The 24,317-nt window shown below is 38.1% G+C and overlaps 1 protein-coding gene across 1 annotated transcript in view; it reads right to left on the bottom strand.

Moving 5' to 3' along the window:
* SLC2A13 (solute carrier family 2 member 13) overlaps positions 1–24,317 on the bottom strand; it is a 359,809-nt gene that overhangs the window by 83,504 nt on the left and 251,988 nt on the right. Inside the window, exon 6 of the mRNA XM_035027907.1 lies at positions 21,113–21,233. Coding sequence (XP_034883798.1) covers positions 21,113–21,233 — 121 coding nt within the window. The remainder of the gene's footprint in view (positions 1–21,112; positions 21,234–24,317) is intronic.

Here is a 24,317-nt window from a genome sequence, read left to right as displayed (position 1 = left end):
TAAGCTTAATTTAAAAAACAAAAGAATGTGTATTCTGCCAATTTTATTTTATTTTTTAAGATTTTATTTATTTACTTGACAGAGAGAGACGGAACACAAGCAGGGGGAATGGGAGAGAGAGAAGCAAGTTACGCGCCGAGCAGGGAGCCTGATGCAGGGCTCGATCCCAGGACCCTGGGATCATGACCTGAGCTGAAGGCAGACGCTTAATGACTGAGCCACCCAGGAGCCCCTATTCTGCCAATTTTAGATGAAATGTTCTTTATGTATCTATTAAGTCCGTCTGGTCTAAAGTGTTGTTTAAAGCCAGTGTTTCCTTATTGATTTTCTGCCTGGATAATCTAACCACTGATGTAAGTGGGGTATTAAAGTTCCCTACCATTATCATATTATTATCAATTTCTCTCTTTATGTCTGCTAATTGTTTGCGTTATATATTTAGGTGCTCCTATGTTGGGTGCATAAATATTGACAACTGTTGTATCTTCTTAGATTAATTCTTTTATCACTAGGTACTGCCCTTCTTTGTTTTTGTTACAGTCTTTGTTTTAAAGTCCATTTTGTCAGGGCTCTTGGGGAGCTCAGTCAGTTGAGCGTCTGCCTTTGGCTCGGGTCATGGTCCCGGGGTCCTGGGATCAAGCCCTGCGTTGGGCTCCCTGCTTGACAGGGAGCCTGCTTCTCCCTCTTCCACTCTCCCTGCTTGTGCTCTCCCTCTTTCTCTGTCAGATAAATAAAATCTTTTTTTTAAAAGAAGTCTATTTTGTCTAATATGAGTATTGTTACTTCAGCTTTCCTTTCATTTCCATATGCATGGGATATTTTTTTTCAGCTCTTCACTTTCAGTCTGTGTCTTTGGATCTGCAGCAAGTCTCTTATAGGCAACATATAAATGGATGTTGTTCTGGGGTTATTTGGGTTTGGTTTTGTTTGTTTTTTAAATCCATTCAGCCACCCTATGTCTTTTGATTGGAGCATTTAGTCCAATTTACATTTAAAGTAAATGTTGATAGGTATGTACTTATTGCCATTTTGCTAATCGTTTTCTGGTTGTTTCTGTAATTCTCTGTTCCTTTCTTTTCTTGCTTTCTGCCCCTGTGGTTTGATTTTTTTTTTTTTTTATTGTTATGTTTGGACTCCTTTCTCTTCATTTTTTGTATATCTATTGTTTTTGCTTTGTTGTTACCATGTGATTCATATATAGAAACATATATATGTATATATGAGTCTATTTTAAGCTGCAGTTGTGCAACTTCAAATGCATCCTAAAAGCACTACACTATAGGACACCTGGCTGGCTCAGCAGGTAGAGCATCTAACTCTTAATCTCAGAGTTGTGAGTTCAAGCCCCACATTGGGCATGGAGCCTACTTAAAAAAATAAATAAAAGCACCACACTTCTACTCTCCCCCACCACATTTTATGTTTTTTATGTCATATTTTAGATATTTTGTTTATTATTTACTGCAGTTATAGCTGATTTTACTATTTTTATCTTTTAAGTTTAATTCTAGCTTTTTAAGAATGGCTAATCCACTGCTTTTACTATATATATTGGCCTTTACCAGTGAGATTTCTTTCTTTCATATATTTTCTTATTTCTAGTTATGGCCTTTTCTCTTCCACTTAAAGAAAACCCTTTAACATTTCTTGTAAGGCTGGTTTGGTGGTGATAAACTCTTTTAGGTTCTGCTTGTCTGAAAAACTCTCTTCTTCAATCCTGAATGATAACCTTGCTGGTAGAATAGTCTTGGTTATGAGTTTTTTCCTTTCAGTACTTTAAATATATCCTGCTACATCCTCCGGCCTACAAAGTTCCTGCTGAAAACTCAGCTGATAGTTTATGGCATTTTCCCTGTATGTGACTATTTGTTCTTCTTTTGCAGCCATTAAGACACTCTAACTTTTGCCATTTTAATTATAATATGTTTTGGTGTGGATCTCTTTGGGTCACCTTGTTTGGGACTCTCTGGGCTTCCTGAACCCAGATGTCTGTTTCCTTCCCAGGTTAGGGAAGTTTTCAGCCATTATTTCTTCACATAAATTTTCTGCCTCTTTCTCTTCTCCTTCTGGGACCCCTATAATATCAATGTCAGTAGGCTTGATGTTGTCCCAAAAGTTCTTTAACCTATCTTACTTTTAAAAATTCTTTTTCTTTGTGCTGTTTTGAATGTGCTGTCTTCCAGATCCCTGATCCATTCTTCTATATCATCTAATCTGCTGTTGATTGCCTCTAGCATATTTTTCATTTCAGTTATTATATTCTTCAGCTCTGATTGGTTCTTATATTTTCTAATCCTTTATTGAAGTTCTCACTGTCCTCTTTCAAAGTTTGGTGAGCATCTTTGTGATCATTACTTTGAGCTCTTTGTCAGGTAAATTATTTCCATTTCATTAGGGTTTTCCCCCCTCCCTTAGGGTTTTACCTTGTTCTTTTGTTTGGAACACATTCCTCTGTCCCCTCATTTTGCTTGACTTCCTGTGTTTCTATGAGGCAGAACAGCTACCTCTCCCAGTCTTGAAAAATGTCTGGTGTGGTAGTGTCCCCTGTGCAGACTGTGTGTAGTCTGGAAGCTCTGGCAGGCTGGCTGGAGCTCAAATGAGCAAGAGCTGGGGATCCTGGGGTATGCCATGCTGGGACAAGGGGAACCCAAGGGGGTCCTTGGTGGGACAGCTGGTGGTGGAGTAGGTACAAACCAAGGGTGGGTCCTGAAGTGTGCCACCCGGGGCCACCTTGTTGGGATGACTGGATCAAGTGCAGACCAGGGGGCATGACAAAGTATACCATACTGGGACTGCCTTGGCAGGATGACAGCTGGTGTGGGCTAGGGTGTGATGGAGAAGCCCTAGCAGGTCAGCTAGAGGGCCTGTACCCTTCTCCTGCAAGCTCTTCAAGGTGGAAGGGAAATACAAAAAAACAGCTCTCATCAGCACTTCTGACCCGGGAGGGAGTTCTAGCACTTCCCCACCCATTTGGTGAATGCTCTACAGTGAGTACATGGATTTTCTTCACTTATAGTCTAGTTGCCTTTTAAACTACTATTTTTGGGGTTGTTTTTTTTTTTGCTGTGCTCCAAGGCAGGTAAGTCTGCACATGGGCCACTCAGTGATATTCCTGTTACAGTTTGTAGTGGTGGGGTAGAGTTCCTGTCATTATTGTGTCTCCATCTCTCCTACATTTCTTTATATGGTCCCTCTATCATTTGTTGTTCAGAAGCTGCTCAATCAGCCCTGAGTTCTTCAGAAGGAATTGCTCTACATATAGGTGTAGATTTGGTGTGTCCATGGGAAGAGGTGAGTTCAAGGTCTTCCCTGCTACCATCTTGGCTGGTCTTCCAACAGTGCTGGTTTTTCATACACAATTACATAAATTCATGACTATTAAAATCAACAAGAAAAATTAAATCAACATACCTACTAGTTACAAATGATTTCTAGATTATATGTTTAGAAAAAGGAATCAATTTTTATTCTGAACTAATTAACTTTTATTAAGTATCACAAAACGAAACTGCAACATATAGTACCTGCATTCTTTGTGAATGCACAATCACACTGACTTTATTTTCTTTTTATGAACACACAAAAAAATAGGTTGTTTTATAGTGAGCACTTATTTTTTTAAACTTATCGGTGGAAACACTTCTTAAAACTACATCTCTTTTGGGGACACATTTTTGTTCATTTGTTTGCTTTGATAATTGATGGTTCTCTGTTTAAGTACTGTCCAAGTATCTTCTTTATGCACCAAGAAACAAACATGGTAACCAAGTCTGTTTTATATTTTTCATTAACTACAACACCTGGCACTATGCTTATCATATCAGAAGTGCTTCATAAAGAAACAACAAAATCAAAAGGATAAATATATTGTGGCTTATATGGATTTGCTTATCAGTTCTTCCATGGTTACTTGGGAGCACTTTCTTATGTTATAGGAAATGATATGTCTGAATGTCAAGGACAATGTGAGTTTTGCTTGCAGAGTGAGAGAAACAATCAGCTCCCGGAGCCCCAGAATGATGTTTGATTTGAAAGCTGTGCTGTGTGACAGAGATGAAATGAGATACCCCGGAAGTCATCTCCCTGGATACAGTCATGTCTTCTGCTGTCTGCAACTCCATTTAGGGTAGAGCCTGTCATGCTGACAGAATTTCACAAAATTATAAAGAATTGAAGGTTGATGGAACCAGAGTTATTAGTAAAGTGATGTTGGGGGTATGGGGTAAAAATATTAATATCAGCACACAATGATTCTTCACTTTAAGAAAAATATTCAGGTTTTCTTGTGTAATTCATCTCCATAACTAGATGAAGAAGCAAGGAAGAGAACGGCATTCATGGTCATTTTCTCATCTGAGTGTACAGATACGGTCTCATTTGCCTAAAGGGTATTTCTTTGTAAGTGCATCTCATCTGTATTTGTTTCTAAATTACTTTTTCCATATTCATCTATTTGTATAACAGAAGCTTAAAAACAACCAAATACCCAAACAAACAAAATAAACACTGTAATTTAACTTGGATCAGATACTCACATTTAAAACTTGGTAATTCAGATCATTCTGCTGCTCTAAGGGAACCCAAGGTGGTGAACTGTTTAAAATATTTTAGAGTGATTTTACTTTATCTTAAGCACTTGCTTGTATACCAAAGATAGTCTGTGATGATCCTTAAAATAGCAGAAATTTTCTGAGCTGAATAAACATAGATAAATGAAATAAATGAGCAAAATTAAAAAAAAAATTTCTCAGAAGTATCTCAATTTCAGTGAATGAGTAAAAACACAGCAATATTTAGACCTACTGGCCTTTGATCATAAGGAATTATTATTCACTTTCCAAAGGCATGTGACACCCTCTCTGGGAAGGGGCATTCCACTGCTTAATTGGTAAATTTCAGAATGAAGCGTTTAATGGTGAAGAGCTGTGTTGTGTTCTTAAAGCCCACTTCTAGTGTCTGCTAAGCCATATGATCTTCTAACGTTCACTTAACTTCTTTAAGCCTCATTGTCATTGGTAAAAATGGGGAAAATAATAGCATCTGCCTCCGTTTTGCTAAAGGATAGGAAAGAGATTCCATGTAAAGCTCTTAGCATGGTGGTCAGCACAATGATGACTATATCATAAATAGTGGCTGCCATGACTATTGCTTTTGGATAAATGAGCAAAATACTTACTCAAATCGCTCATTTTGAACAAACATGACAAAGGGCAGCTATTTCACTTGCTTATGAGGCCAAAGAAATAAAACAAATGGCGATTTTAATGATTCTTTCTCTCTTGCAAAGCTGGAGGTAAATTATTGAAGAGGGCCGTATTTCTTGACACCTGCAAAGCTGACCTTAAGATTTCTAATCACTATAAAGAGAACTAAACCATGAAAATGTGTAGAGCCCTATTTGGTTAATTAATCCATCCTTTCTGCTGTCAAACAGAACCACTCATAAATATGATGTCTCTCTCTACTGCTATATCAAAAACTGCTAGTAGTCTATCCCTATATCCATTCTTTGTTTCCTCCTTTGTAAGAGAATCTGATTCTTAACTGGGAACACTCTGGTCCCCCTTCCTCTTCCAACCGCTGAATAAAAGAATACATTTCCTAGTCTCCACTACAAATAGAAATGGCCAGGGACTAATTCTGACCTGTGAGAAATACCGTGTGGGACTTTCCAGGAAGACTTCAAAGGGAGCTGATGCAGCTGGGAAGCATTATTCCTTCTACATTTTCTCCTTCTGGCCTGTTTCAGACCTGATGGTGGAGCTCCTGAAGCCATCTTGGACCATCCTTGTGAACTTGTGATGAATACTTGCGTGGGTAAAGCAAAAAGACAGGAGCCTGGATCCTTGATGATACTAGATCTAGTACATTTTCTCCAAACTCCCTACATTTTAATATATTTTACACAAGAGTAAAAGAAACTTCTCTCTTGTTTAAGCCAGTTATTTTGGGTTTTTCTGTTATATATAGCCAAATACAATTCCTAATGTTACAAGAGTATTTTTTCAGTGCTTAAATGTAAGTTTCTACTCACTTCTAAATATACTCTGAAATATCAGCTTCTGCTCAAGTACCAACATCTCTCTAAAAATGTGAAATGTGAGTATGGGTTCAAAGTGTAAATAAAAGCCAACCTAAGATATTGCCAACTTCTGACAAGGGGCTTTGTTTCCTTCACAGCTGGCTTAATAACTGGTAAATGGTTAGTATTCAGCAATGTAGGCCAAATAAAAACAAAATGTGGGTAAGAGTGGTGTGTGCCTATGACTGCAAGTTGGTAATGCTGATTTCCCCCACCATCTCAGTTAATGTCTAGTGGTGAGTAGGGCATTTAGTAAGCAAGCTGGTTCTTTCAAGCTACTTGAACACTATGAAAGGTGACCTAAAAAGTCTCAGAGTTGATGCCTCACTCCATTAATCTCACCCACCTAAGAATGGCTGAGGCTCCATGGCTGAGCACAACTCTTACATGTGAGCTTGAACTTGGTAATGACGATGATGTGAGTGCTCTAGCTTGTCAAGGTTATTTTTTTTTGTGATTCTGTTTTTTGAGGTGCTCATGACTATATCTTACCTCAGCACTTCTCTGATTGAGGTGGTAAATTGTTCCTTTGTGACTGACTCTTCCTTAAAGGGTAAACGAGCAGTTAAGCTGCTTTTTTTAGTGCTACAATTTCTGTTGCTCCAATTTCTCTCTGACAGGATAATTACTAAGTTTGTCTCTCTTGGAGTCTCAGAGATTCATGTTTATTTGAGTTTCATTTATGAGTAAATTTCTTAGCTTTTTCTCATATATGTTCAATTTGTTGCTTTCTGTCTTTTAAGACTTTAAGAGATCTTGTAGATTTTAAGTTACTTTCAGAATTATATAGCCATTCCTTTCTTTTTGTTTTCCTGGATAGATTTCAAGTCTCTGTTGATTTTTTAGGAAAAATATTCTCTCAGGAGTATTTTTTCTTCTCTCTTTATTATTTGTATATATGATTTTACTTTGCTCTTGCAGTTTAAAATCTTTAGATCCCTGTGTCTTTCCACATCTTCAAAATCAGTTCAACTGAGTTTATCAGTTCAAACTGAGTTTATCAGAACAAAACAGGTGAGTGCTGAAAGCCAAATGCAAGCATCTAGTTAAATGGAAACAAAAGATTATCAGTGTATATCCAGGCTTGAAGAGCAGTTATAGGGTACTACAAAGAACTTGTTTGAGAACCTTCAATTTGCTGAGGTAGGCATAAGATTGACAGAAAAATCTCTTACTGTATTTCCAAATCAGTTTATGTACTTAGTGTAGTTACAGAGGAAAACACGCAAGTTAACACCACAGTCATGCAAACATCAGGTCTCACTACTCGGTCAGATCAGTAAACAAGTACCTTATGATGTTAGTTGCAAGATATTTTTTTTTTTTAAAGATTTTATTTATTTATTTGAGAGAGAGACAGAGATAGTGACAGCATGAGCTTGGGAGGAGAGGGAGAAGCAGGCTCCCTGCTGAGTGGGGAACCTGACATGGGGCTCAATCCCAGGACCCTGGGATTATGACATGAGCTGAAGGCAGACGCTTAATTGACTGAGCCACCCAGGCTCCCCGTTGCAAGGTTATTTTTAAGAAAGGAAGCAAACTGTGGGAGAAAAAAGAGAAGAAACATAATTTCTGCTTTCAAGTTACAAATTTCTAGTTGGGAAGGCAAGTCATAAAAACTGGGCAGTTAAACTACATTAACAAATAACGTAACAAGTCATTCCAGTCACCAAGACCTGACAACATCTCATCCCTTCACTTTAGGTCTTAATTTAGACTCTTAAAGGTTTGTCCTTTTGCCATTTCTACTTTGTTGCCAGGAAGATCTTTGTAAAATACAAATCTGAAGTAACATTAATGTAGCTTCACGTATTTTTCTTTTTTTAAAAAGATTTTTATTTATTTTAGAGATAGAGCGGGGGGAGGGGCGGGGGGGGAGAGAGAGAGAGAGAGACTTAAGCAGACTCCAAGCTTGGAGCCTAACATGTGGCTTGATCCCATGACCCTGAGATCATGACCTGAGCTGAAACCAAGAGTCAGACGCTAAACTTACTGTGTCCCCCAAGCGCCCCCCACATATTTTTTTTTTAATGTGGGAGTTCAAAATCCTTATTTCTGGTATATATGACTTCTTATAATTTAAATTCCCAACAGGCTTGTCAGGTATATTTCTCACCAACTCCTACTTTTGTTTAGAGTCCACTCCATGTTTCCTGAATAGAATTATAGGCATCATCTATTTTCTGAAAATTTGCCTCAAATTCAATGCCTGAAAGTGTGAGAGACATCTGCTAACAGGGGAACTACCACAGGAGCCTTCCCTGGGATCCAGGGGGCACTGACAGTGTCTTCTTTCCAGAGGAAAGGAATTGGAAAGAGGACTTGAAAACCCCAACTTTTAAATGTCTAAACTAGCCCATGACAGACACCTGAAACAGGACTATGGGAAGGGTACTGGAGGGCTAGGGGGTGAGGTGGGAAGAGTCACTATCCTCCCCAGACACCACAGCCAAGGCCACACAGCAGGGGCAGGGCCTTAGCTGCTCTCCTCCACAAACTCAGGTGACTCCCGTGAAGCCGGCCCCATGTCCATCTGTCTAATGGGAGCAGGGGATGGGAAGGTGATTGGGTCAGGCCATGGCAAAGGATGCTCACTGACGATGTTGACTCTGATTTGCAAGGAAACCCCCTCTGCTTGAAAAAGGGAGAAAGGAAAGGGAAAGGAGACAGTTTTATTTTTTTTTCTTTTAAGATTTTATTTATTTATTTGAGAGAGAGAATGAGATAGAGCGAGCATGAGAGGGGGGAGGGCCAGAGGGAGAAGCAGACTCCCCGCCGAGCAGGGAGCCCGATGCGGGACTCGATCCCGGGACTCCAGGATCATGACCTGAGCCGAAGGCAGTCGCATAACCGACTGAGCCACCCAGGCGCCCCAAGGAGACAGTTTTAGACCATGAGAGTTGGAGAACAAGTGCAGCTCTGCGAAGCTCAGCATAAGCACTGTTAAGAACTTTCAGGCCCCCCTTCCATGGCCTATACTTTTTTCATGCCAGTGCCCTGCCCGCCATGACAGAGCTTAAAATTACTGCTCCTTGGGTCATCTCTAAAAAAATTAGCTATATAAGGCACATAGTTTAATGAAAGAAAAAATTGGATTCTGTGAAATTGAGCATCTGAAACTAGGAAATATCCTGTACTTGTAGATCCTACAAAATATTAAGCTTTCACTTGTTTGTGCACACATGCTACTTACTCCCTTTTGTCTGGAACGCTGTCTGCCCAGCTTTGGGAAACATTTCATACTATCCTAAAAGTCAATGGATTTTGCAATGGGTAGTGATGGAACCAAAAAAGAGTTATTATTATAAATCATAATTAGATGAATGACTTTTTTTTTTTAAGATTTTTTTTTCTCTTTTTATTTATTTATTTGAGAGAGAGAATGAGATAGAGCATGAGAGGGGGGAGGGTCAGAGGGAGAAGCAGACTCCCTGCCGAGCAGGGAGCCCGATGCGGGACTCAATCCAGAGACTCCAGGATCATGACCTGAGCCGAAGGCAGTCGCTTAACCAACTGAGCCACCCAGGCGTCCTGAATGACTCTTTAAAATACTGAGCTTCTCTACTGCACAGATATATTTTTCAACAATCTGGGTATTAAGTAAAATAAGGTAGCCTAGAGATATTAACAGAACAGACATAAAACAAGTACAATACTAACTCTTCTTCTAATTCTTCTGCAGTTGACTGATATGACACTGTCAGTTCACATAAGAATAAAAGGTCACTTTGGTATACACGCTGGATTCCAAGTACAAAAAGCAGGAATATTAATTTAGCATGTTTAGATTTCTGGTTTATTCTTATCCTATACAGTAAATCAACACCCACACCCAATATGAGAGATGAAAAGAACATTAACAAAGAATTATATCTGTGTTAACATTAGTACATGCTAACTGCCAGGAATTTATACATTCATTGAATTTTAAGTCTTTGCTGACCCACAGCATAATACATGATTGTAATAACATATGAATGAAGATAATACATATTCTTGCCAAATTTGATTACATTAACCAATACTTGTTTGAATTATCTTCAATTTCAAATGTTTATTATCTTACACTAAACTTTTGTGAAGATATGTATGACAGTCCCCATATTAATCATACAAAGATAAAAACAAGAAGTCAGTTAAGAGTTAAATATTCAGGCCCCACAGAGTTAAATGTTTGTATAAATACTAATCAATTAACATAAAGATTTCCTTTGTTTTCAGAATTGATAAAATTAGAAAATGCTAATAAGTTCTATGAAACACTTTTATTCCTGATTTGCCAAGACTAATCAGCATGGATTTAGGATATAAAAGTTAAAAGCAAACAAAAGAAAAGATAATAAGCTTAAAAAAGTTAAATTCTGACTCTCAGTTAGGTTACTGGCAATGAGTTTATGACACTGATAAAGTATAAAAATGAGCAGTGCATTTTTTAAGCCTCTGTGGAGGTGAGAGACTTTATTAAATCTACCAAAAAGCTGGTCCTAATGTACAACATCACTTCAAAAAAATTGTTCTAAGATGAAATTACCACAGAATTGACATAATCACCAATGCTAATGCCAAAGAGTAACAGGTTTCTACAAAAAAATGGGTAACTATGCAATATGGATGCACTGGAAGAAATACAGCTACACTAGATGTATCAAGTAAAAAGCAGTGGAATGAAAAACAGATTTGTATCATCAGCTACCTAATGATACAGAATATTCAAGACATGCTGAGCTTTGAGTTTATCATTGCATATTAAGTACTTCTACACAGTTTACAGCAGCTTTTCAGAGCGTACCTTCCAAAAATGATAGAATTATCTATTTCCCTATGCTGAGAATAAAAAAGAATGATATTCTTTACTCTTGTGTTAAAATATCGACTACAGGCAATTGTGAAAAAGCATCTTTCTCTTCTACACTCAAAAGTTCTGTGAGGGTAGGAACAATGTCTCAGTATCTTTTGTCCTCTGTCATCTCAGAACAACAGAGTACTGAAAGATGTTATGGAATCTGTTTTCAATTACAAGGGATAGTATGGTTTATAAAGGACTATAACACGGGTGGGTGGTTTTGGGTGTGTTAAGATCCATAAGGTGCTTATTAATGATTCTAATACAACTTGTTACAAACTTTGTATAAAATAAGTAGCTTGGTAAGTCATAGTGCTTTCATCAGATACTCATTCACATGGGTTAGTTTTTTTTCATGAGAAATAACATTCTATTGGGAAGAAGTAATAATGAATCAGTTTCTGGAACTGTTCTGGGATATTCTGGTCAAATTTCCCTTTATGGGCCTAAAGCCCTGTTAACACGGCAGTATAAACTGTGACTATAATCGATTGCTCCTGAGTAAGACCAAAATTCACACGTACTTTCTACAGTGCAACAAACAGAACTTAAAATGCTATACAATTCCTGTGAGAAATTTGTGTCAAGAAGTTATTGTCCTGCAGTGCTGCTTTAGAGAAAAAAGGGGACTTGTCCATTGAATGAACCTCAAAGAAGATAAGAAACCTATGGCTGACCACCACCACTGCCGATCATTTTCTAGTAGGAGGTAAGAAAAAGGGTCCGACTATCTTGCCCACCTGAAGCAACTGCCCAGGTGTACACACAAAGAACTGAGCTGAATTACAGGCACCTGCCTCTGTGTCTCCTATGCTCCCTCTGTAGGGGTCCAGAACTAGACACACTTTTGGGAAAATAAAGAAATCTCACCTCACCAGAAGAAGGCTGAACCAGTATGGGGGATAACTAAATGTTGTTTGGCATTCCTTTGGAAAGAACAGCGTTATGGTACACGGTCTCTAGGACTAGTTTCTTGATCAGTGTCCCCAAATTCCTAACCTCTTTCTTTTTAAAAAGAATCAAAAGCAAGTTTAGGAGAATGAAGGGAGTCCTCTCTAATTTTGATAAGGTCCTAAGGCAGGGATTTATAAACCTACTCCTTAACACTTCTAAGCTGGGCATTATTTTCTTTCCATAAACGATTCTCCTACAAGTCAGTAAGGGCTTTGTGAGAGCGTAGTATTTATTAAGGTACCTCTTATTTTGCTAGGATCAGAGATGTTGAAAAGGTGAAATGATTCGCAGTGATTTTAAAGAGTTTTAATGCTAGTTCAATTAAATGGCACCCTTAGGACAAAATTTAATTAGGTTGCCTCTGGTTTTAACAATTCTCATCACTTGATACTTGTTTTCAGGGAAGTATTTTGTTAAATAAAAACTTAGTATTTAAGTACCTGGCATTTAATGTGCAGAACTTATAACCCTTCCCTTTGCTTTTCGAGTAATAGATACCTAACCGTGTCATTAGAATACTCATAGATTTGGGTAGTACTGACACATATTCAAAGAAAGGCCGTTAGTTTGACTAAAGAGGGTGGTGGAGAGAACAAGGTGGCTCTGCAATTTACTAGTTCCATCACTCTCAGCAAGCTATATAAACTCTCTGAACCTTCTTACCCATAAAATTAAATAATGATAGCAACTTCCACGTAGGGAAACTTAAGGGTAATATGAGATTATATTCAAAAAGAATGATACCTGCATACAGTAAGAATTAAAAGAAACTATTATTATTTTTAAATAAAAAGCATGCCTGCAATTATGGTCCATCTATCTTCCTAGGCATATCACCTGGGATCATTTAACCTGCACTGAATATCCACAGAATTGAACTATCCAAACACAGTCTCTTTCCCTCTAACCAGTCTACTCCCAATCATATCTCCAAAGACCCCTTTGTCCTCAAGCTCACCATCCATGCAATAACTTCAGACTCCTGTTATTTCTTTCTGGAGGTCTCTGTCCTTTTCTCTCAGTAAGTCCCCTAAAATTCAAGCAGAAAACTCTTTCTAAAGCTCAAATTTGATCATGTTACTTCCTTGCCTGATGCTGTTGAATGCTTTTCATCAACTACACATTTTGACTTATATAAAGCCCTGCCCTTCCTTCTACCTCATCTCATGACCAGTGTCCCTTCACCAACATTACCAAACTTTAGAATTCCCTGAAGAGCTAATCTGTTTGACACATGTCCTGGGGGCCATCTCCACTTTCACTGGTCTGAGAAACTCTTACCCTGGAAGAATAAGATCAAGCTTCCTCCTATATGAGGACTTAAATACAGGGCTATAAACTCGGATGAGGAAAAAAAAAATTACACCTTATTTCATTAGCCTTTTACTAAAATTTAGCATTTCCTTCAGTTATGAATGTAGGCAATAAACTACTGACAATAGAAATCACATATATTTTCATATCCCATTACAGTAGTTGCAGAAATCACAAAAACCATTTACATTCACTGTGGTTTTGAAACTACTTAGCTTTGCAGCTAGATCTATTAATGTTAGTGAAGAACTATATACATTACTATATAACAGGTTTATTTAAAAAATATTTGGCAGTCATATTTCAATATAATTGATTTCCCGTGTATTCATATAATTTATTTTATGCAGCTGAGAACATTACTCTCAGAAGGCGTCTAGAAGAATGTTAAGGTTAAGAACCCTCCTGTGTGAGGCCTTCTGTGATGGCCCCAGGAGAAGTGAATTATGCCAGGGCATGCTCTGATACATCCATCAGCCTCGATCACGCTACTTTGCAATTATTTATTTGCATCTTCCTCCCTCCTAGCTGTGAATGTGGAGTAAGGTTTCCTTTTTTCCCTTTAATCTCAGTATCCCCTGACCTACTGTCACTCTCAAAAAATGCTTATTAAACAATGAACTGACTACAAATTCATATACATATTTTCCTAAAGTGCCATATTCTTTGATGTGCTAAAGTGTGTAGAATCATACAACAACCAATTGCTGGATGTCTGCTTCTAAAACCAGGCTGTTCCAGATACCTGATTTCATTTTTCTAGTCTTCTAATTTATTCACCATATAACCTGGATGTTATAGTCCAAGAGGCATGTGTCATACCATCTTGTTTTGTTATCTGCTTATTAATACGAGGAAAACATTCTCTTGTTACTACCAAGCAGCAACCTGAAAAATTCACTGAAGCATTACCTGCGCAGCATTTGACTCGTTGAGTGCCCAGAGATCTTCCCAACTAAACTGCGGAGTCTTTTAGCAGGTCTACAGAATGAATCAGTCATCGTGCTGTAGACATGAGTGGAGGTAAAGCCCAAGCACTTTGAAGAAACAAAGGCTTGGAAGCTTCCTACACTGGCAACTATATATAGCAACAGAGTGTTGCCAAATTTTCTAGCAAATATACCTAACTCCTAGGACTATGAAATTATACTAAAAACTTCCTTCCGTCAGTACATCACCTGCCTTCTCTCAACTCCAGCCAGCCAACCCACCTCATCCAACCACCCACCCACCCACCCAGACCACAAAGATAGTTTCCAAAGTTACATTCACTAAAGAGAGTCTTTTAACCACATTGCTATGCTTTGTATTAAAAAAATAAAATTTTTTTTTAAAGGATGGTCCACAGTGATAGGTAGGGCAAACACAGAAGGGGCTGTGTAACATGCTTTTACATTGTGATGGAAATGCTTCAATTTAACAAACCAGAATGATTTAGTGTTAATACCTGAACTGTTTTCATTGCTCATTTGATATCATAATTTATAAGAAAGTGATCTTATTTTATTTAAACTTAATTAGAGAATAGTTAAGTGTTTTTTTTTTTTTTTAGAAACTCCATTTAGGGGCGCCTGGGTGGCTTGGTCAGTTAAGCGTCTGCCTTCGGCTCGGGTCATGATCCCAGGGTCCTGGATCGAGCCCCACATTGGGCTCCCTGCTCAGTGGGGGGCCTGCTTCTCCCTCTCCCTCTGCTCCTCCCCACTGCTCGTGCTGTCTCTCTCTCTCAAATGAATAAAGTCTAAAAAAAAAAAAAAAACTCCATTAGTATTCATTTTATTTGTAGTTTCCTTGGCCTTTATTGTAAGGAAATACCCCAGTGGTTATGGCTGCAGTCTATTCCTGTCACAGTACTGGAGAGTGTATTCTTTTTGTTTACATGGAACAAAGCAGGGATGATATTCTAAAGTGGGTTGGCTTGAAATGTGAACAGAACTCCTCCAGGTTGATTTTATTTATTCATTACAATGACCAGAGCTCTTGAATGAGACAAAAGGTCCTTATGGGTTATCAGAGATACATGTTTTTCCCTTTGCCTTTTTGTGTTACTTCAAACCTAAATAGACAAGTTCATAAGAGCTTTTCTCCAAGTCTTCTGAGGTCCAGAAGGAATGTTTCAAATAAGAATATGAGTGACAGCTAATACTAAGGACTGTTCTTACTATGTAACTGCTATATTTAATTGGAAAGCAAGGGAAAGACTCTGTAGAGTTATACCCCAGGAACAGTGTTTCTGAGAAGTGGATGGCTGTGAAGTTTCAGATCCCTGGGCTCCTCTCACCTGAGTACGATTCTAACCCTGCCTAAAGTATCTGTCCCTGTATGTCATCCACCCAATCACCCAGCCCTGTCACTCCCTTCCAAACTATTGAGTTTTTGTGTCTCCATGGCCGATGTCAACTTTGCATTACCTCCTTCCTAGGCTCCTGAGCTCTCTTACCTCATCTCCCTCTAGCACCCTTTGTTGTCCCTCTATCAGTTCTCCACTCTGCAGCCAGAGTGATCTTTTATGTTTTTAAATTAAATTTTTTTTCAGAGTCATCTTTTAAAAACACAAATCTGATTATGTCATTTCATCTCATCACCCTTCAAAGGCTTCTCAGTAATCTAAGATGATGTCCTGAATTCTCATGGTTTATGAGGTCCCGGCATGGTCTGTCATCCAGTTTATCTTTGTGGCATTCTCCTGCTTGCCCGCTATGACCCAGCCTCACTAGCACACTCCTTAAGAAGCCAGGCTCCCTGCGTAGGGCCTGTCTACAGGATGTGTCTTCTTCCTGGGATGTTCTTTCCCTACTTTGCACAGCTAAACTAGAGTCCTCCTTTTTGCCTTTCTGGCTTCCCAAGAAGCACTTCTTGATTGTAGAAAACACAAGTTTATATAGGGGATCCTGCTATTGTGGGTGTCTTTGCAGGTCCCTTGCCAAATGCCAAGGCATGAAGATAAAAAGGTCATGAAGAAAATGAGAATGTCCCATAAGTGACCAACTTCCTCCAAGAATCTCTTCCACAATTCTCTCATCCAGGCATCAAATTCAGGCCTAGGTATTTAAATCTAGCAAAAGACATGTATAACCATTTGGAGATAAGGGTACATGATAAGGTCAGGAGGTTTTTGTTTCAACTCTCATTTTCCCTTTACATACATTTATCTTCATCTGAAGTAGGTCTATGGATATTATTCAACAGACATATTGTCCTCTGTAACCTCAAAGAATATTAGCCTATACAACCAGGCCAAAAAATTAAAATAAGTTAATTTTAATGGAAATCACTAGATAGAAGACAAAATTTGACAAAAATGGAAAGTTGCAATTCATAGTATAATACTATATTCACTGTCAAGTTGCTAAGAATTACTGGATACAAACACATCATCACCAGGATGCCAAACACTGGAAAAAAAAATTAGGGGCTAACAGGGCTTCTGCACATTCTAAGTTTTATAACTAACAGCTTTATAGTGTCATGCCAACGTGTGCTAAATCACACAAGGTTGGCAAAAGGAGAAGGAAAGTATAGTGATTGCCAAAATATTCTTACTGTAACTAAACTGTGAGGAGCTACTTAGGCATATACAGTTTCTCAAAACTAGTGTCATTATCATAGGGAGCAACAGTTTAGAAATTTTAATGCTTGTAAACTTCATCTGGAGAGGAAAACACAAAAATATTACTCAATAGAAAAAGAACCACATTGATTATTTTTGTATGCTTGCTTTAACAACATTCAAGGGAAAAAAAAAAGAAATGAAAGGAAGCTGGCAGTTAAAAAAATTGAAGCAGGGCACCTGGGTGGCTCAGTTGGTTAAACGACTGCCTTTGGCTCAGGTCATGATCCTGGAGTCCCAGGATGGAGTTCCGCATCGGGCTCCCTGCTTAGCAGGGAGTCTGCTTCTCCCTCTGACCGTCCTCCCTCTCATGCTCTCTGTCTCTCATTCTCTCTCTCTCAAATAAATACATAAAATCTTAAAAAAAATAAAAAAATTGAAGCATTATGGTATGTGATTCTTAATAGAAGATGTACTAGAATCAGCCGGGGGAGTATTTCTAACATACCCTCCACCATTCTGCTGAGGCAGATCCATGGGAATGAGGGATGGGTAGCTTTAAACACTTCCTCAGATGACTCTAAGTAAGATTCTCAATTGAGAAATTTTAAAAGGGAAAATAAAAATGAATTAGATACACAGCCTTTTTGTCAACTCCTACTAAAATATAGTGATTGCCTCACCCAATAACCACATTTCGTTTTCATGATCTCTTCTACCTGGTTGCTCATAGTTAATCAATTACTTATTTTTAATTGCTGTTGATTTTTCTCTCCTCAATATATTTAGGATTTGTCCTACCTGTTCATCTTCAATATTGCCACCATAGTTCAGGCAATTATCGTCTTTCTCATAGACAACTCTAATAACCAGTTTCCCTACATCAGCATATGCCCTCTGTGCATCCCACCCCCAGAGAGAAAGTTTAGACTTGAAAATCTGGTCAAGCCACTACCCTACTTAAACTTCTCACTGGGTTCATGTTCCTAGACTGAAGATCAGAATCGTTCACATGACCTTTGAGGTCCTGCATGAACCTGGCTCCGCCTACCTTACCCATGTTCTCTTAAGCTCCTCTAATTGCAGTAGCATTCTTTCAGTTCCTTGCACTTGCCAAGTTCTCTGTGCCTTGCATGGCCTTTGTATACGCTGTTTGTTCTGCCTGCCATGCTCCTCTCCCCCTTTCAGAGCTCAGTTCAAACAGCCAATGCTCAGGGTAATCTTCTCTGAAAGACTACCCATCATCCCATGCTCATCTCCTATTATAAGCTTTATTAATTATAACAATGGCTACATTATTTACTGAATGCTTGTTATGTGCTAGGCACTGTTTTCTTATATTAATTTATCCTTACTATAATCCTGTAAGTAGGTGTTCCATAAATATTTTTAACTACATGCATGAACACATGAATGAATGAATGAGATTAAAACCCTGAAATTTCACATATATTTTAGGAAATATCTGCCTACTTTGAAGGATTTTATGATAGCAATTTGCATATACTGAGGTCACACTCAAAACTAAGAAGATGTCAAGAATTTGAGGGAAGTGTTACTTAGGAAAGGTATGAATCCTCAAAGCTTTGATAGCTCTCATTAGAAACTATGTTTAATCGGATAAAGAATACTTGGCCGTAACTGGGATGAATACACACTCATTGCTACAGTCTATAGATTTCTACAAGCGGAAGTGCTGAGTCAGTAGGTGTAGGCATTTGACTCTTATTAGGCAGAATTGTATTCCTTCCAAAATGGAGAGAAATTTACAATCTCATTAATAGTATACATTTTTAAGATAGATATTAAATCAATTTCCCTTTTAAATCTGTTTTATTTGTTCAATTTTCCTATATAGATCAATCCATGAGGAAAGCACAGTACCTATATTTACAGCCTAAACTATTACTCATCCTATGGTACTGTATTACAAACATGACTTTCATGCTTATCTTAAAGAAAGGGGAAAGTGTATACATAATTTTAACAAAACAAGAACACAACCAGGAGACTAGAACAAAATCAGTATGGGGAATGCAGGCCTATTTTATATAATCACTCAGAATATATGTATGTCCTATCAAATTCCCACAAAGCATAATATGTAACTGAAAGATGGTACACAACATATAACTGTTTTCATATTCACTGTCTCCCAAAGGACATCTAAAATTTGGTTCTGTTTTTAAAACTACTGCCTGTTTTTGTGATGAGAATAAAATTAAGCTGTACCACTTCTACTCCATTATACTTTGGTATTGAAATCCTAGGTAGATGACAACTTAGAAGGATCAGAAGGATTAATAGGTTGGTAATCATAAACTGCTATGCAAACTAACTAGGGCAATAAATATTTTTATTTAAACTCTAAAAGTTGATGTCAAGAAAACTACTTTATTATGACAATCATTCAAAAGTTTGTCATTCTTTTCCTGTATCAGAAGTTCATAAAACTTTTTTCATACTCTGGCTAACTTTCTGCCTTTAGATGCCCTGACCATGCGTGTATCAGTCTTATTCTGAATCTAAATTACTCCATCTAAATCAGACATCATATATCGGAGTTGTTGCTCAAACAACAGTATTTTTTTCTTTAAGGTTTTATTCATTTATTTGTCAGAGAGAGAAAGAGCACAAGCAGGGGGAGCAGCAGAGTGAGAAGCAGGCTCCCCGCTGAGCAAGGAGCCCAATGTGGAGCTCGAGCTCAGGACCCCAGGATCATGATGTGAGCTGAAGGCAGACACTTAACTGACTGAGCCACCCAGGCGTCCCAACAACGGTAATATTTTAAATAACTTGCCAGAAGTAACTATGTTAAAAACATTTTACTTAAAATATCTATCAAGAAAAAATCAAAAGCAGAGCACGCAGAGTTCTGGTAATTGCTCTATCATCTAGCAGTTGATGTGGGATGTTGAAAGAAAGTAAACATCACTACATCTAGGAATAGTCTATTCTAAGGTTAACTTCTTTTATCAAGACATCTTTAAGTCTTTTTTAGAACACGATAAAGAATATTAAAAAATCAGTAGGCAAATATATAAGTAAACTTATTAGTAAGAGGAAGGAGGAGTATAACCATTTACTTCTAAAGGAAAGTAAATATCAGAATTTGGGACCTGGAAGGCATAATATATATCCTCTCATTGTTGTAATGAGAAACCACCATAGATACAATACCCACTCAATATGAAGTTCCAAGTGGATTCCAAGTGGAATTTAGTGTATCAATGTAATGTTTTAATTTCATATAGGAGTATATAACTAAAAGTTAATAAATTAATAAATCATTTACCCATTGACTTGAGACTTGTGTCCATTTAGCTGAGGCTGAAGGACTATCATTTTTTGTTTTTAAAACTAGGTCTTGGGGCACCTCGGTGGCTTAGTCAGTTAAACGTCTGACTTTTGATTTCAACTCAGTTCATGATCTCAAGGGTCATGAGATCAAGCCCTGTGTTGGGCTCCACAGTGGGTGTGTGGAGCCTGCTTAAGATTCTCTCTCCCCCTCTCCCTCTGCCCCTTCTCCACCCCTGCATGTGCATGCGCTTGCTCACTCGCTCTAAATAAATAAATAAATAAAGACAGGTCTTGTTCTATCTATGTATTTTAAAGGGGCTGCTAGCCTTTTCAACCACTAAAATGAAGTTAATAAACTTTGAAACTCTGCTGCCAGATACATTAATTGACCTGTTCATTCAATCTCTTAAGTAATTCATTTGTGCATTCTTTAGTCCATCTGTCTACCCATCCATCCATTTCTCCAATCATCTAATCACATAGTGTGTATACCATTAGACTTAACATTAGAGCTCCTACACCTGCAATTGGCCATCAGAATTATTTCACTCTCTCCCACCATCTCTTTCCACTTTTTAATGTTCTGGAAGAACCCCAGCAGTGAAAGAAAACTTCCTTTTTTGCTTACATGAATGAGAGGATACTTGTGAAATTCTGTGAAGACTGTTAGAATACACAGATGATAATCTCTTCTATCAGACATGTACATCATGGAAAAGTTTAATTACTGATTATTTATTTTACCTGGAATGTAGATGCCACTGAGTCATACACATATGATCTAAAATGGTTTCACAGTATTCCTGCTTAGATTCCATATCAATCCCAACTTCTAACTTCCAGAAAGATGTCAATATTGTATCTAATACTTTTCCTTAAGCAGTTTTGTCCTCGTGTCTTTGCACATGCTGTTCCTCCTGCTCATGGTCCCTCCCCACCACCCTTCCCATCATCGTCTTATCTTCCTTCATAAGCAAGGTTCTACTCATCTCTCAAATTTTAGAAAAGGTAAAAGCCAACAAAAAAGTTATTAGAGTTAGGTTAAGGCAGGGGAACCATTATGAAATCTCACCTGTATCTTGTGCAAGTACCGTTCTGTCCTGATGGAGCTACTGGTTTAAAAGTGATGCGTGGGGAAACCTGTGCTGACAGTAGAAATCCCAAAGCAAGAACTAGGAGTGCTACAGTGGTACCTAAAAAAAATAAAAATTAAAAAAATTAAATTAAAAAGAAGTTTTACATCAGAGAATAGTTGGCAACATTTTTCAAAGCAGACTGGGTTTGGCAAGACATACCTCTGAAAAAAATACTTTACTTTCATTGGATTATTAAAAAAAGAAAGTTCCTAATATATATACAGATTATCAGAAAAAACTCACCAGCACATTCACTGTGAAACATGACAAGAGTGAAATTCAAAGCAAATATATTTGCTACCAAGCAGAGGACTGGTAATGATTTTCTTAACAAACCAACCAAACAAACAAAACAAAACAAAAACAGGGGTGCCTGGGTAGCTCAGCTGGTGAAGCACCTGCCTTCAGCTCAGGTCATGATCCCGGGGTTCTGGGATCAAGTCCCACACTGGGCTCCTTGCTCAGCGGGGAGTCTGCTTCTCCCTCTGCCTGCCGCTCCCCCTGCTTGTGCTCTCTCTCTCTCTTTCTCTCTTTTTGACAAATAAAAATCTTAAAACAAACAAACAAAAAAACCCTTGGATTGCTGACAGTCTCACAATAAACTAATGCAACCAGCGTGACTGAGTACCCAAGATGTCAGAAGTATCAAAGGCGACAGACTCACACCAAGTGTTGCTCATGTTGCCAAGAAAATTGTTCTAACGGTGTTCACTGTTTAAGGTCCCAAATCAGTCTGAACATTTCAAAAGCAGCTGAGAGAACATTTCTTATTAAAGAGGAGTAGCATTCTTTCCTCATGAGTTGAAGGTGCCAGAAAGGATCTAGCACATGTATTCATTTCTTTCCTGCTGGGGTCTGGAAGTAGAATCTTTCAATTATAGAAACAGTGATTATGCGTATCACTTAAAAGGCTCACTTTTGAGTCCCGGAGAGACAGTCTGACAGTAAAAAAGAAAGTTTTCCAATTTCTGACTATTGTTCCAGCCACTGAGAGGATACACAGTCACAGGAAGAAAGAAAATACGATTGTAGTAATTCGTACAATTAATTTGAATGGGGCAATGTGTTTAAAATAGGGAATTTAGGGAGGGCATTTCGAAGTTTTTATTGATTAAACTGGGAGGTAAATTTAAGTTATGACCAAAAATATTATTAAATGAATGGATAAAAGGAGAACTTTGGGAAGCACTGTGCAAGCGCAGTGGAATTATATAATGGCTGAGGTGTGTATGTTTAAGATGCAGCGGATGTGTCCAGTTAAATGCTGCGGTTACATCCAGTTCTGCCATTTCTTGACTTCTGTGATCTCGGGCAAGGCACAGGACCTTTCCAAACTTCAATTTTGTCTTCCATAAAACGGGGCTTAGTGAAAATACTCACCTTGCAGAACTGCAGCGAATTTTAAATATCCTAATGCATTTTAAGGATTTTGGTAATGCTAGAAAATGCTATCGTACTATCATAGTCGTTAAGAAGCAGAAGCATACTTTCAAAATTGTAGAAAAAAGCTGAAGGAAGGGGGAGGCCTGAAGGGGAGATAAGAAGTCTGTTTTTGCCATACTGGGTCAAAAAAGCCATGAACCTAAAATCCAGCTTGTTTGCCCCTTGCTGACTTAAAACTCAAACCAGAACTAGGAATATTTGAGGCATTTCTTTTCTGAAAAGACTATCAGAGCCCTGAACTGGGAAACTGAAGTCTTTTAGAAAGAGAGGAGATATATTAGGTTTATTATGAAAATCATCCCTCTCTCTTCAAACAAAACAAACCTTGAATTTTACTGTAAATTTGCCTATCACAGAACCTGGGTCCTTACCTATTTCTACAAATTACTTCCATGGCATATTGTTGTGGGGCAGGGAAGATTTTTTTCAATCTGGGAATTTTGATACTTTGAGATATGAAGGAAACATGATATGTTTCTTTCATAATGCTTATTAAATAATCTGTCTTCATGATAAAATATAAACTCTAAGATAGTATGCCTCGCACATACTCACATACATCTGGTTCTAAGGCCTGGAATATGGTAGATCCCTAGAAGTACTGGTTGCATTAATGAATGGACCATAGCACCACAGATTTTTGTAATATTGAATATTTTTGGGAAAAAATTAAAAAAGAACAAAATCTTTTTTTTTTAATTTAATTTTTTTTAAAGATTTTATTTATTTATTTGAGACAGAGAGAATGAGAGAGACAGAGAGCACATGAGAGGGGGGAGGGTCAGAGGGAGAAGCAGGCTCCCTGCCGAGCAGGGAGCCCGATGCGGGACTCGATCCCGGGACTCCAGGATCATGACCTGAGCCGAAGGCAGTCGCTTAACCAACTGAGCCACCCAGGCGCCCAGAACAAAATCTTAGGACTACCCAATTGAGGTCATAAGGTTAGAATGTGGTATATAATCTAGTGAGAGTTCTGCAGTATATACAATGTGTCTCTTGCATCCATCTCTAAAAAGGTCCAACTTACTGCAAAATATGGTGAACTGACCATTCTGGATGCACAAAATTCCTGAAAAGCAGGCGATTCAACCCTTCTTAAGCACAAATTTTATTTTATCTTAATGCATTTTGGATGACAGTCCTTTAAAAGTCAGTATTACACCTTTACATTCTTTATTATATATAGCAGTGTTTCTCAGTCCTGATTTCCTATTGGAAGCAAATGCTTGGAATGTATATAAACCTCTGACTCAGAGTCTCCAGGAAATGGGGATCAGATACCTGAGTTTTAAACAGCTCCCCAGGTTATTGGGCATCCCATATGCCTGGGCATAACTTAACTTATACATACACACAAACACACACACATATATATGATATATATAATTTGTAAAATAAACTCTTTTTAGAAAGATTCATTTATTATTTGAGAGAGAGAGTGTGACAGCACGTGCGGTGGGGTGGGTGAGGGCAGAGGAAGAGTTGAGTCTTAAGCAGACTCCTCCCTGAGCACGGAGCCTGACGCGGGGCTCCATCTCATAACCCCAAGATTATGACCTAAGCCGAAACTAAGAGTTGGATGCTTAACTGACTGTGCCACCCAGGTGCCCCAATAATAACTTGTAAAATAAACTTTTAAGATGATAAACTCCTTAAGGGAAAGGCATGGTATCTTAAATGACTTTATTTATGGAATAA

The sequence above is a fragment of the Mirounga leonina genome, unplaced genomic scaffold, assembly GCF_011800145.1.
Source record: "Mirounga leonina isolate KUSES-001 unplaced genomic scaffold, KU_Mleo_1.0 Mir_201, whole genome shotgun sequence".
Taxonomy (NCBI): Eukaryota; Metazoa; Chordata; class Mammalia; order Carnivora; family Phocidae; genus Mirounga; species Mirounga leonina.
This window is presented reverse-complemented; position numbering and strand designations above follow the sequence as displayed.